Here is a 15393-nt window from a genome sequence, read left to right on the forward strand (position 1 = left end):
CAAAACATTACGTTATCATTTTCACATATATCTTATGTGTTTTCAGTAAGAAACCTTCCCTGCCTTTGTGACTGTAAGATGATTCGCAGCGCAAGGAACAGCAGCGGCGGCGCAATTGTTGCCACCGTATCCTGCAGGGCTGGACCAGCCACTGGAGCCTCCTTGGGGTAGGGAACAAGCGTTCCCTTACCCTATGTTAAGCTTCACTGGCAACTATGAGTCTCCTTGGATCTGCACCTGCTATTTAGCAGGTACAGAACCAAGGAGGCTCATGTTGGGTGGAGTAGTTTGGTAGGGGGCATTGGATTCGGCAGCAGAATCTGCCACTGTCCCTGCCACCCTTCCAGGCCTGACCCTTCCTCCAGCCCGCTCTGCCCAGTTCCATCCCCCTCCCCTGCCCCACGAGGACACTTACCACTCTGTGTTCCTCGGAAACAGCTTCTTGGTGCTGAGGCCCAGCACTACCTTGCACTGGCATCATCGCCAGCAGCAAAGTGCCTTATGGCACTTGCATGATGGCAGTTGCCAGGGTAGCGTGCCAGCGCTGCTCTGGTTTAGGATTGGGCCCTTTAACTATTCAGATAAATCTTGCCGCACTGGGACAGAAAAACTCTTGCTAACAGAAAGATGGAACACGTACAGAGGCTCAGTTAAGACATAATGCCAAACCATGATGCGGTGTTACACGAAGGATTCCTAGGCTTACATACCCTTTCCTCCCCTTTTGCGCTATTTCACTACATCAATCTGCAATTACACCCAAACTATGGCTTGCATTTGCCCTGCAAAGAAAGAATAAACCATGATTTACAACCCTAGATTACAGAGCAAACACAAACCATAGTTTGCTGGCTAGAATGAAGGGCAAAGTATGGCCTGATGCAACCCAGGAAAAAAGGAACAGTAGTGCAACAAGGAGAAGGGAGACCAAGCACGTCAGAGGCTTACTTCAGACTTGTTCCTTTAGGCACTATGTCAATGGAACCATACACTAAAATGTAATCAAAGTACAGTTACCCACTGGAACCAGCTATCAATCTTGTTCAAGTACATTCCACAGTACACGGAATATATATAAGCAAACTTTCTTTTCAGAATACTAAGTTAGGAAATCACCATCATCCAAGGTTCTCTCATTCGTCCAGTTGGTTCTCTCTTTTACATTTTTGAAGTGCGGATGCTTCTCGCTCAGCCCAGTGTCAAAGACAGCCACTCTCACCCCTGCACCTATTTACAAAGAAGATGAAATGGTATACAAGGAGATCCATTTCCTTACAGTAGTTGAATAGAATTATTTCTGCACACGAGCATCAGGAAGTGCATAAGGCACAATGTGCTTTCCTAAAACATTTTGTCTTCCGAACAGTCTAATAAGTCACATAACGCTTATTAATGTAAGAAAATAATCACTCTCTCTCTTAAATCATTCCATCCCATACCAGTTAGGGAAAATGGCAACCTACCTTTCCTCATTGACTGACCCCAGAGAGCGACACGCTATAACTCTGGCAAGCGTTCAACGTTATTCCCTCAAGGGTGACAGCTGGGAGATACTACAAGATTCCCTACCAAGATCATCTTTGCCCTTGTAATGATGGGCTGAATCTCTTTCACACATACTCTTCTATTACTCTTCCATATCCAAGGCATAACAGTGCCCACTCTACCTATTTGATGCCCATCCTGGTCAACAGGGAGTGTCTCTCAGTTAAGGCAAAAATAAAGCTTCTTTTAAACAATTGCTCACCTGAAGAATTGAAAGAGGTTTCAAAATTTTTGATGGTGGTGATAAACTATGGTATATAGATAGTGCTTCAAGCCTCTTGATGGTGTGGAAATTCGTTAGCTAATGCAAGATTGATATTTCCAGTTTTAGACCAAATTTTCTATTTTTATTTTATTTTATGCTCCGTAGCTATTAAGGATACTTTTTTAGGCTTTGTTTAATCTTATAACCTGATATAGTTGTATAACATTGTAAGAAACCATTACCCTACCAGCTATACTTCTTGCTGGGATGTCATTATTGGGGTGTATGCAATAAAGGTTATTCTGATTCTGACAGAACAAAATGAAGGCATGTAATTTCACTATTAAAAAAAAACATACCCACACTATTCAGCTCAGTTACTAAGTTCTAATTTGTTGAGGAGGGGTTGTACTGTTTTATGAGGAAGACACAATGAAACATCCTGCATTCTCCTGTAAGTGCTAATACTCTAGAAAAGAATGCTAATTTTTATAAAAGGAGAAACAGTAAAATATAATGCAGTCTTGATACTCTCTTTATATTATTTATATATATTTTATTTAGCCAATTTATATACTGCCTTCCAACAAAACATTCTCAAAATGGTTTGAAGATTGTCAGTAATACATTTTTGCTCATTAAGACTACGTATCCTAGATATCAAGCATAACAAAGTCAGTATGTTGAAAAAGCAAATTACACCCAGTAGCACTGTGATCAGCCACACCCAGATGCTATTCACAATGCCCACGAATGCCAAGAGTACCTGTAAAACCCATTTGCCAGAGCACATCAGCCTGAAGCGTCTGAGCAACTTGTCGAGGGATAGCTCTCAGCAAACGCCTGCTTGAGTGCCTGCCAGCCGCGTGCCAAAATCCAGACCCCAAGGACAAGCTTGCCCTTCTCAGGGGACGAGATGACTGCCATTTCTGCGTCCATCTGGTTTCATTGCAGGGAAATGCTGGTTCAACTACATATTAGAGAGTTGGAGAAAAGTCTGTCTGAATTTTTTTAAAATTCATGCTGTTCATACACCAAGTATCATCTTTCTCTATACAAGTTCAACATTCAGTCACGTTGCAGTGTGATCAAGAAAAGGAAGCAGCTTAGGACCAGACTCAGATCTACATGCTCTCACTGAATTACAGAGTAAAATGGAACATAGTTGGAACCAGTCCCATGCCCAGACACCAGAGTTACCAGGGAGTATCCATGTTCAATGGCATTTGTCAGTATTGACTACACTTATATCTTGCCTTTCTTCCATGATGGAGATGGTGATAGGAACCCTTTGCAGTTTCCCTTTCCAGACACTGACCAGTTTAGCTTCAGCATTGTTGTGAGATCATGCCCTGGATTTTACAATCCATTAGGGCATGTTTCAATCCCCCGTATCCATGGATTCACTTATCCGAAGACTGAGTCAGAGCCCTCACAGAGCGTGCATCCCCTTGCCTCCAGAGGGGCTTCTGAGCGCAGCAGAGACCAAGGACATACATCCCCGGCCTCTGCTGAGCTCAGACTTGGCTCAGGAGCTGTAAATACATGACTTCTGGTTTCAGAGAACCATTCAGAGAAACCAGAAGTGACATTTTTAATGCCTTATTTGGCATTGGGAAGCCTGGGGAAGCTTTCCTGTACTTCTGGAGTCCAGCATTCAGCCTTGAGCCACAGGATTCCCCCCCCCCTGTGCATTATCCTGCTTCTGACTCTCCCCTTTCCTCACCCCAGTCACTTCTCATCAAACGCTAGAAAAGTGTATAAGGTCTTGCAATGGTGAACAGAGTTCACCAACCACCTCTCCCTCTCATTCATCATTGAGGATGCTGCTACATCTGGAGCAAAGACAGTAAAGAGCCAGGTCTGCTTCTGCCATGCTGGCCCTGTCCCAAACTCAATGAAGTAACAACACAGTCTTCAGGAACACAGTTATGGAACAAGTTCATCAACCAACTCCTTGTGGGGGGGGGGAGGAGTAACTATTAGAAGCTCACTGTCCTTGCCTCCACAGCTATCTCCTCGAACTGAAGCACCTCCTGAAAGGGTAGGAAATATATTTGCAAGGCTTTGTCCATCACCCAACCCAGGATTCTTATTGCTCCCCCCACCCAATCCCCCAGCAAAACTAGTTCCTGGGTGGGAAAGGAAGCAAAGCATCAAAGAGACACCACACCACACACCCCTACTCAAAAGTTTTGAGGTAGGAAGGGAAGTGAGTTCAATGCACTGTCCTCTATCTTACACACACAACTTGCTGATCTTTTGTTTGTTTGGCTCAGATAATTAACATAGCCTCTGACATAGCCTCTGACAATAAATCCAAACTGCAATTATGACTTTAAAAAAATCTGAGTAATTGGAGAAACCGCAAAGTAAGAAGTTTTCAGTAATATAACAGGCAGCCAACCCTCACCCCGGACAGTCCACTGGATCAATCAGCACAAGCCAGCGCCTCAAGTGACAGATGGCCGTGTTGCTGCTTTCGCACAGGCATGACAGTGCTAGACCAGAAAGAACCAACTATTCCTCCTCCAGCCCCGGTTCCTCTCCCCGCCCCGCCCCCTCCCCATATCCAGTATCTGCAGATTCAGTTATCCATGAGGGCCCCACACACACACACACACCCTGCCCATTAACGTTCTTTAGATGTTTACCATCGGGAAACATTTATAGCACAACATGCAAGCAGGTTGAAGGCAGCCACAATGCTTGAAGAGATTAGGCTGAACTTTAACAGAAAGCAGTTAATTTCCTTCACACCAACATGCTTGGAGCATCCTGGAAAAGGAAGAAACATTTCCTAGCAGTAAGCATCTAATGGGTGTGGGGGCTGCATGGGGGCCATGCAGATAGGGTTTCCCCATATCCAGTTTTTTTCCCCATAAACAAAACACAACATACATACATAATACAATAGACATTACAAACATACATTTGGGGTTGCAGGATATCATACGTCACTATAACTATTAAATCATTACATATTTCCTAATCTGATTTTTCTTCTACTTTAACCTCTTAAAATTCATTTATCATTCATATCATATCATACATACTATATCATATATATAATTCATTCATCTAAATGCCCCGTGTCAGTTCTCAAACTGGTGGGTCACGACCCACCAGTTTGTGGAAAGGTTCCCCTGTCCCTTTAAGGGGCAGGGGAAGGGGAGAGGCAGGGAAGCAATCCCCAGGATCACGAAAGGCTTGGAACTTTCACTGAAAGTGGGTGCAAAGCGCCTCCTGCAAAACAGATGCTTTGCACCCACTTTCTCTGAACATCCCAAGCCTCGGGGACCACTGTGCAGGGCTATCCGTACCTCCTGCAGCCTGCTGCAGCCCTGCCTTCTGAAAGTAAGTCACAAGCACCCCCCTTGCCCCCCCTTAGCAGCTCGATCCTGGGGATTGAGTCACAGCCCTAGCCCCTCCCCCACAAAGACTTAATGGGGGAGTGAAGCTCCCTCAAAGTTTGAGAACCACTGCCCTATGTTATACTTTCTATCCACAGTTTCTGTATGGGGGGGGGGGCACTGAAATTGATCCCCTGTGGATACAGGGGTCACCTGTATATTCCAACTTGCATGCAGACCTCTGAAACCTCACCTGTTGATAGCCCAATCCTAAGCTGCCCGGTGCTCAGAGGAGCAGCTGCACCAAAATGGCTACTACTGCATTCTATGGGACCTACAGCAGCCCCTGGAGTCTCATTGAGGGAAGAGGATATTTGGGTAAGGGCATAGGCCTCGCAATGGGTCTCCTTCAATCTGCATTGTTTTGCCAGCGCAGGATCCAGCAGAGCAGGGCTCTGTCAGTCCCACCCCCCTCCAGCCCCAGTTCCTCCCCCTGCCCTGCCCTTCCCATGCCCTGGAAAGCTTCCCCCCCCCCGATAACTTTACCGCCCCCGGAGCTCTTCCCTTGCTCAGGGTGGCATTTGTCTGGTGCTGGGTTCAGCACTGACTGGCATTGGGCCGAAACTGGTGGTCCCTACATGGAGAGTGCCATAAACGTGCTTTACAGCATGTTTACAACGCCCAGTATCAACGGTACGCTCATACTGCCAACATTGAAAAACTCAGGATTGGGCTCTTAGTGTACTTACTTTCTGTATACTTCAGAGAGCGAAACACTTTTCTTTGGGGAGTAACTTGTTTGATGTTAGGATGATCTTCCAGGGTTTGAACTCCATCTTTCTGGTTTTCACCTATTTGAATGACCTCAAAATCACTAGGGTATTCGCTGGCTGGGTTGTTACGGGGCACAATCCTCCAATTCTCAATGTTGCTGCTCTTCAGTGCACTTGCAATGAATTTGCTTCTTGCATGCGCTGAGAAGTAGCCATTGAAAGCCACGATATATTCTGCAAAGAGACCAACACACATGAGGGAGGACATCTGAAGTGGAAAACAGCAAATATGTTGTTTGCTTTTTCTTAATTTTGTCTCTTACTGTGAACATAAGGACATAAGAACAGCCCCACTGGATCAGGCCATAGGCCCATCTAGTCCAGCATCCTGTATCTCACAGCAGCCCACCAAATGCCCCAGGGAGCACACAAGACAGCAAAGGATCTGCATCCTGGTGCCCTCCCTTGCATCTGGCATTCTGACATAGCCCATTACTAAAATCAGGAGGTGGCACATTTGCATCATGGCTTGTAACCCGTAATGGATTTTTCCTCCAGAAACTTGTCCAATCCCCTTTATAAAAGCATGCAGGCCAGATGCCATCACCACATCCTGCGGCAAGGAGTTCCACAGAGTGACCACACGCTGAGTAAAGAAATATTTTCTTTTGTCCGTCCTAACCCGCCCAACACTCAATTTTAGTGGATGTCCCCTGATTCTGGTGTTATGTGAGAGTGTAAAGAGCATCTCTCTATCCACTCTGTCCATCCCCTGCAGAATTTTGTATGTCTCAATCATGTCCCCCCTCAGGCGTCTCTTTTCTAGGCTGAAGAGGCCCAAACGCCTTTCCTCATAAGGAAGGTGCCCCAGCCCAGTAGCCATCTTAGTCGCTTTCTTTTGCACCTTTTCCATTTCCACTACGTCCTTTTTGAGATGTGGCGACCAGAACTGGACACAATACTCCAGGTGTGGCCTTACCATCGATTTGTACAACGGCATTATAATATTAGGTGTTTTGTTCTCAATACCTTTTCTAATGATCCCAAGCATAGAATTGGCCTTCTTCACTGCCGCCGCACATTGGGTCAACACTTTCATCGACCTGTCCACCACCACCCCAAGATCTCTCTCCTGATCTGTCATCACAGACAGCTCAGAACCCATTAGCCTATATGTGAAGTTTTGATTTTTTGCCCCAATGTACATGACTTTACACTTACTTACATTGAAGCGCATCTGCCATTTTGTTACCCATTCTGCCAGTTTGGAGAGATCCTTCTGGAGCTTCTCACAATCACTTCTGGTCTTTACCACTCGGAAAAGTTTGGTGTCGTCTGCAAACTTAGCCACCTCACTGCTCAACCCTGTCTCCAGGTCATTTATGAAGAGGTTGAAAAGCACCAGTCCCAGACAGATCCTTGGGGCACACGCTTTTCACCTCTCTGCATTGTGGAAAATTGCCCATTGACACCCACTTTCTGTTTCCTGGTCTTCAACTGTGCTTTTCCTTTCCTTTCTCTGAATTATTATCAATAAATGAAACTAATTTTTAAAGAAAAACAGCAAATATGGTTCTAGGGAAAGCTGGATTCTGACTCTTTCATCCCAACTGGACAGCATAAGCAAGTTTCTGAACTAGGGTACCTACTTGTGAAAACCAAGTAGCAACAATCTGACACAGCATTAGCTTTAGGGATCAGGTGCTCAAAGTGGCTTCGTTCAGAGCCGTCGGTCCCAACTCACAGTTTCAGAAACACTGTTCTAGGCAGTGTTCTGGGTTTGCATGGGTCAGCGCAAAGGTTCTACAGGTCTGACCAGCACCTCACATGGACAATGTGTCCAAAACTGGTGTGCAAGAACACTGAGCATGACACAAAAGTTGTGGCAAATGCTTTGACGTTCCTCAGTAAATAAAACAATGCAGAAAGCCTTTCCGGAGAGGACAGATCTAAGAACCTAGTCCTTCACAATGACTATCAACATTGTATTTTTAAAAACAGAACCAGATACACTGACACTTTGCAAGCATACAAGAACATCTGTCATGAATAAATAATTTGTATTTTTTAAAAAATCAGATTCATTACCATGTTCTACAACCGTTGAAGAGAATTCCACTTTCAGAGCAAGACGAGAGCACTCGGCGCACAGGTGGTTCTCGTGAGATGAATTCCCTAGTCTAGACCCCAGGTGGTGTTTGCCGCAGAGTAAGATTGCAGTTAGGAACAACCAGCTGTTTGCAGCCCTCATGATCATTGAAGTATAAGGTTTCATCCCCAGAATTCCATGCATTCAATTGACATGCTGCTTCTCCATGAATCAGTTCTTTTTGGGTTGAGAAAACGGTGCCTTAAGTGCTTTTTATGTGGATAGTCTTAAGGTTTTGTCCAAGATAAGCAAAAGTCTTGACTTCATTGTCTTTTGTGAGGAAGCCTAGTAAACAGGCTCATTTCTTTCTACGTTTTTTCTCCATTTTTGATTAAAGGATTCCATCACTCAGGATATAACAGTGAGTCCTGTACTCCATTTTGGACAGATGAGGTAAGGCCAACACAGAATTAGCCAAGCTTTAAAAAAAAAAATCCAACCTGTAAAAAACAAGCAAACAAAAATTACATAAATCAAACATTTTCTAATTTAATCCTCGATAAAAGTCTGGGTTGCAACTCTGCTCCCAGTTACCATGTGTAAGCCACATTGGAGTAAATGGAACTTATCCATATAAAACCAAAAACAAAACTCCACCACCACACTTAGAAATGAAAATATGACACGTTGCTAACTTTGTTCTGTAATGCTATATAACCTACACACTTCACTTTCAACAATACAAATTCTGTTGTTCTTCAGTACAAATTCTATTAAAATGTAATTAGTACCATTGGTGTATCAGGTATTGGACTGCATATTTGTAAACCATTACTCATCTGAACCTTATGGTGACTAACAACTGTTTATAGGTAATCAGCTACTATAAACTGGAAGTGATCAGGTTCCTTTCTTCCTGGAATACACTATCAATGTACAGCTGTGGTTAAACTCAGATTTAATAGCAAATCACAGTTTACTGTTCTGAGCATGACCAGCCTCAAGTTTGTGGGTTCCCTTCTCCCCTTCATTCATACATGATGAAAGGGGATTTTAGAAACTTCTGTTCCTGGTTTGTGGTAAACCATAATTTGCTGCTTCATCCAAATCTAGAACACTATGGTTTGCATGAATTTCAGTTTGAACACCAGCCAGGATCAAACCATTCACATCCTGTACAGATGGATTAGAAGACAGGGTCACTAAAGGAAATGTCATGCTGTTTGCTGTTACAATCTCGAACACCCTGTCGATAATTTGGAAATGAAGGAAAAATGGCTGAGCTGTAATGGAATGAATAATACCTTCTGGTACTGCAGATGTGCGAAATAATTTTCTTCAGCTCTGAGCAGAATTTGCCCTTGAAAAGAGAGGTATTTTTGAGCCTTTATTGATCAAGAAATCAACAGCAAATATGACAGCATAAAATGGAATCTAAAAATGAGAAAGTACAGGCTCTTATTTTGAAGGTGGGGAAAAGAAACATGAGCTCTTTTCATTTCTAAGCACACATATCAAAATGTTTCTGGGGCTATTTTTTTAAAATTTTCAAATTTGAAAGCAAATTTGAGACTACAGTATGATATGTGTATATATTCGGTGGTGGCACCTGCATTATGGAATTTCCTCCCCTTTGAATTGAGGACAGCTTCCTCACTATTAACTTTCCGGCAGGGCCTAAAGACTTTTTTTATTTAGAAAAGCCTTCAAGGCCTTGTAAGGGCTGCTTTTACAAATTAATGTTTTTTACTATGTGTTTTATTGCTGACTATTTATTTTATCTTGTTTTTATTTTTAATGTTTATTTGCATTTATTCTGTATCTTAATGTTTTGATTGTTAGCTGCCTTGGGTGCCCTTCTGGGAGAAAGGCGGAATACAAATCTAATTAATTAATTAATTAATTAAATATATTCAGTAATAAAGAATTGTAGTAATATACAAAATTATCACATACAACTTAAGCTACAGGCTTATGCACACTTACTTGGGACTATCCCAAGGCCAAACTGTGTATGATGGTAAAAGTGCACACGAGTGTTTCTCAACATTTGTCCTCTGCTGTACCACTTTGCACGGTCCACCCATTCAAAGTACCACCGGAAGTAACTGGGGATGACAACACTGCAGTTACTTCTAGGTTGGGAGGCCAGATGCAACACGATCAACACCAGTAAGAGGCTCAGGGTGGACAGGGGGGCTTTTTCGAGCTCAGAAAAGTATGCTCTGGAGCTCTGCCCGCTGAACCAAGCCTCCTACCACTGTTTGTTGTGTCACGTTCCTGGTCACCGTCGGATGGCAGGTGTCCAGCAGTCCAGTGAATACCACCAGACACCACTTCAAGTACCACTGGTGGTACCCATACCACTGGTTGATAAACACTGGTGTACACTTTTTCTTTTCTTTTTTTCCCACCACTTCTGTAATTTTTCTTTCTTTTTTTTTAAAAAGCAGATGGGGAGACTGATCCAGATAAAGATCACAGCATGGCAGAGGGGAGGAGATGACCTGACCTTTTCCCTCATCATGATGAAAACTGCTCTCCTTCCTCACTATTTGTTAACAGGTGAAATTTTAAAAATTAAGTTCCATTTCAGTTTAGATTCATTTGTAGGTTCTTTTTGTGTGTGTGTGGTGTGTGTTTTAAATTCTGCACCAACATATGAACTTGGCAATAAGGAGAGGGTTAAAGAGCTTGGGCCGTCTCGTTATACATATCAGATTCCATTTTGTGGGATCATACAGTATTTGTCATTGATGAACAAACAATAGTAAATATTAAAGTTCCTTCAGGGCAAATCCAGCTCAGAGCTAAGAAACTGGTTTTAAACTCCTGAAGGACCAGAGGGGATTTATTCATTTCAATCTAACCTTTTTTCCTTCCCTTCCAAAGGAGAGACAGGATATTAAGGATTATAGCAAAGGGATAGCAAACAGTTTGAAGTTTGGTTCTAGTTCATACTTTTAAAAACTGGTTTGATAACTTGTTCAGCAGCTTTGAAGCAGTTTAGATACATATAATGCAGCATGGTTATTGGACACCCTTTTACAATGGCAGTGTAATCCCTATAAAACGAATTCAAGAACAATAAATATTTAAACTGGAGTAAATACAGTACGTATTCTTCAACATGCAATTTGCACACAATACCACATTCCTCAGACATCAGTAAAATCTGACCACTAAATGGACATAGTGAATTTCAGTCTCTGAATATTCTTTCTACATTAACTAGCACAGCAGAAACAGCTAACATTATGTTAGATCACATCAGGTATTTCTAATTTTATCTGTACCGGTACCCAACAGCAGTCAATGTCATCCTATTATGCATTAAATTTCGAACATGAACAGTTCTTGTTATGCAGTTTAAACTTTAAAAAAGATACAGAAAAGTACAGAACCCAGATCTTAAGCATGTTTACTTAGAGTGGGATTTACTTCCATGTAAGCAAGTACAGGAATGCAGCCTAAAATGATTCATGGCTCAGAGAGCTTTATAAACATGGAAACCCAACACATTTGAAGCTTTTTAGTTTGGAAGGAAATTGGACTAATAGTGCAATCCTAAGTATTTCTACTCAGAGTAAGCCACATTAAGCTCAATAGGCTAACTCTCAAGTAAGTGTGTGCAGGACTGCAATATAAGGTAGGGAGACAGATCTGTAGAATTATAAATTAATGAGTTCAGTACAAATTTTATTCCCTCTCTCATAACAATACAACTTGCAGCACCCACTGAATTCAATTGGCAGTAGATTCAGAACTTCTTCAAACAGTGTGCAATTAACTTATGAGACCCTATGGTGCACTGAGAGGCACTACTTTATATAAGACGGTGTGGGAGAGGGGTTAAGAGGTTTAGATAAATGTAAGAAGAATAGGTCTATCAAAATCTGTTAGCCATGACAGGTAAATGTCATATCTGCATCCAGATGCACGGAACAAAAGGGAGTGGGTATCATGCCACATTCCGTTCCCCAACTTCCAGAGACATTTACCTTGCAACTGATTAGAATAGAAGCAGAAAGCTGGTACTGACAGACCTTAAGTCTACCAGGCAAGGTAATTCTTACGTTCTTTTCACTTTTATCATGCTGAGGTTTGTCCACTTCTGGACTCACTGTCGAGCCCTGGGAGCTCCAGAGGTGTCATTAAGCCCCTGGCTGGAAAGCAGCAGATCTCACCATGCTGCTGCATCGCAAGCACACACCCAGTCCAGTCACCGTTCCTCGGGCCATCAGGGACCAATGCTAAGGACAACTCCTGCCCTCCCTAGCCTCCCACAAGGCACTGAATCTCAGAGAAGAGGCTGCACCACCAGAGCCACCTTGCTAGTGGCAGATGCAGCAGCCAAAGGGAAACAGCCTTGAGCACATCCTGGATGTGCAAAAAGGAGTAAGCAGGGACTTCCTCCCTGGCTGCCCAGTGCTAGGCAGGGGCCTCTTCACCCTGAGGCAATTGGTTGGCAACCTTCAGTCTCGAAAGACTATGGTGCCCCTTTAATCACAGGATGGGGCAAGGTGAAGCAGGGTGTGGGGCTATGGAAGAGACAGCTGAGGAAGGAATGGATTCCCCATGGAGGGTTCATATTTAAATAAGGCATCCAGGACCAATAAGGCAGTCTCTGGACATGTTACCTGAGGGTTGCCCAGAAGTGGCTCCCCTGTAGCTGGGACCAGGCCAAGCCCAGGGAAGAAGCCAGAGGACTGGTGGAAAAGGCAGGAGGGTAAAGTAACCCTGCTCCTCACTGAAGGGCTATGAGGCCAGATTGGAGCCCTTCCTGCTTAGCTGGACACTGACTTCCTTTCACAGCCCTCAACCCCAGGGAGGATACAGCCACTTGATGGGAGCCACCTCCATAGTAGATGGATGAGCTTTGACCAAAAACCTCCTTGGTTCATTGCATTTTAGATACTCCAAGGAATACTGCAATTTAAAATTATAATATGAACTAGCCAGACACTTCTGACTGTGGGGGTGGGACTCCATCCGCTCATTCTCTGAAATATGAAAGACGTTAGAAATTTCAAACCACATAATTTAGTTAGATGAGGTTTTTTTTCCCTTTATCTTAGAGATGCAGTTTGTATCTGCCATCAAATTAAATGAGGAGATTTTGAGGACAGTAAATGACAGCTGGTTTTCATTTCAAAGTACAGGTACTTCCAAATTCATTTTTCAAGGAGCTGGTTTCAATTCAGGCTCTAGGCAAGAAGCAAATTTTAGGCTTGGGTTCAGTTTTGGGTCACTGGTTTGCTGGTTCAGCCCTACACATTTTTAAATTATCATCCAACTCCACATTTTTAAAATCCCCATCATAGTGCACCATGTATGAGAGAACATCAGACAAAAAATCTCCTCACAACTCAAATGTTACACACCAGTCGCTTCTTGCAAGTGAAAGCAGCAGCATACCTGTTCACAGACAAGACAAAGGCTATCACTAGAGGTGTCTGTTTCTGGTGAGTAAGGCAAGATTGCAGCCTAACTCTTACTGAACCCCATGAGCTGAGTAAAATAAATTTTCAAACAACTCTACTAATCACACATTTCCAAGTACTAATCCAGGGAATCATGATTATCAAAGGAGCATCTCAAGATCACCAGTTACTTTTTCCTTAACACACACAGTGTGTGATGCCTTGCCACACACACATCACATCATAGAATGTTAGAACTGGAAGGGGCCTTAGTGGTTGTTAGCCAAGTCCCTCACTCACAGCAAACCCAGGCAACTGTCCAGACTCTCCTTGAAAGCCTCCAACAAGGGAAACTCACTACTGCACAGGCAAAGAGTTCCACAGCTGGCCAACTCTAGCCACTAACATCACGCTGGCTTTTAACATTATTAAAGAAAAAGGAACAGCTCATTACGGGCAGTGTAGCTAGAGCGGGTGCAAAGAGCTACATTTTGCAGGGAGACTCAACATACCATGCAAGCAGCCCCTCCTCTTCGGAGCCATTCTGGGCAGTGGGAGTTAAACAAAAACAAATGTATGGCACCGGCAAGATTTAGTGCTTTGCACCCCCTCTAGCTACCCCACTGCTTAAGGGCCATACCCTATAGTACACATTGCAATGAGGATGGTGTGGTGGTTCTGGAGTTGGACGTAGACCTGTTAGATCCCAGTTCAAACCCCCTGCTCAGCCATGCAACTTCCTGGGTGACCTTAGGCCAGACACACTGTGTCTCAGCCTCACCCCCCCCTTCACAGGGTTGTTGTGAGGACAAAAAAAAGGAGCCATGAACAGAACCACCCTGAGCTCCTTGGAGGGAGGAAGGACAGGTGGAAGACAAATACAGAAAACAGCTGAGTGGGGCCTGAACCCAGTCCTCGCCCTGCACTCCAACCACCACGGACATGCTGGCTAGTGAAGGTGCAACAGCCCCTCCCACTGCACACAAATTGACCTGTCAGGGTCTGTCAAGCAGGGACCTGCGGTGGGTGGGGAGGCAGGTGAGGCAGAGCCTCCCCACCAGTGTCTTTGGAAAAGCACTGCTGCCCATGTGAGGTGAGGCAGGTGAGGCAGGGCCTTCCCACCAGCCGCTGTGTGAGGTGAGACGCGGTAGGTAAGGCAGAGCCTCCCCACCCAGGTCCTTTGAAAAGTGCTGCCATGCAAGGTGCTCAAGCACACTCAACCCACGCGCTCAGCTTGGCACTTTTCGAAGGACCCCAGTGGGGAGGCTCTGCCTCACCTGCCTTGCCTCGTCTCACCTCACCCAGCTGCTGGTGGGGAGGCTCTGCCTCACCTCACATGCCCTCACCTACATGGGCCGCAGTGCTGTTGGAGGCTCTGCCTCACCTGCCTCCCCACCTGTCCAGCTGCCACGGCTCAGCCAGGCAGGGGCTGCCCCCTCCAGCTGCGCCACTGCCGCGAGGACTGCGGGCCGCGACTCTGCCCCAGGAGCGAACGCGGGTGCGGCCGTTCAGACGTGAACACGTGTAGCCAGTGAGGCCGAGGCGGGCCGGAACCCCTCCACAGGCAGAGGGGGCCGCGCAGGGGAGGCCGGGACCGCCGGCCGCGGCTCCCACCTGCAGTCCAAGTCCGGCCCACGCGAGGCCCGGAGCGGGCGAACCGCTGCCGCCCCAGCCCTCGACCCGCCACGCCAGGCCCCAGCCCTCAGGCGAACCGCCGGCCCTCCGCTCCCGGAGCCGCGCCGAGCACCTGGACCGAGCCTCCGGGGCGAAGGCACCATCCCTGAGCAACAACCACGGCAGGGCAGGGCATTCTGGGTCTCGTAGTCTTCGCCACGCCTCCTTTACCGAGAGCTGCCTGGCAACAAAACTACACTTCCCAAGATGCCTCGGGCCGGCCAGCACCGTTCAGGGCCCAAAGTGCGGTGGCCGCGTTAGCTCCAGCCAAGAACTCGAGTTTTCGGATACTCCCCGCCCCACCGCAGTGCACTTCGGGATTTGTAGTACG

At 45.2% G+C, this 15393-nt stretch overlaps 1 protein-coding gene across 2 annotated transcripts in view; it reads right to left on the reverse strand.

Annotated features, from left to right (window-relative positions):
* Positions 1-15177, reverse strand: part of MBTPS1 (membrane bound transcription factor peptidase, site 1) — a 57971-nt gene extending 42794 nt beyond the window's left edge. The window contains exons 1-5 of one of the 2 annotated variants that reach the window (XM_066636903.1): positions 15003-15177; positions 7965-8465; positions 5853-6110; positions 2517-2720; positions 1117-1227 (exon numbers count right to left, since the gene is read on the reverse strand). In XM_066636903.1, coding sequence (XP_066493000.1) covers positions 1117-1227; positions 2517-2720; positions 5853-6110; positions 7965-8169 — 778 coding nt within the window. In that variant the 5' untranslated portion in view covers positions 8170-8465; positions 15003-15177. Of the gene's footprint in view, positions 1-1116; positions 1228-2516; positions 2721-5852; positions 6111-7964; positions 8466-12041; positions 12068-15002 lie in introns of those variants that run through there. The other variant, XM_066636904.1, reaches the window with a different exon arrangement.
* Positions 15178-15393: the final 216 nt, after the last annotated feature.

Source organism: Tiliqua scincoides, chromosome 9 (genome assembly GCF_035046505.1).
Source record: "Tiliqua scincoides isolate rTilSci1 chromosome 9, rTilSci1.hap2, whole genome shotgun sequence".
In the NCBI taxonomy this organism is placed as follows: domain Eukaryota; kingdom Metazoa; phylum Chordata; class Lepidosauria; order Squamata; family Scincidae; genus Tiliqua; species Tiliqua scincoides.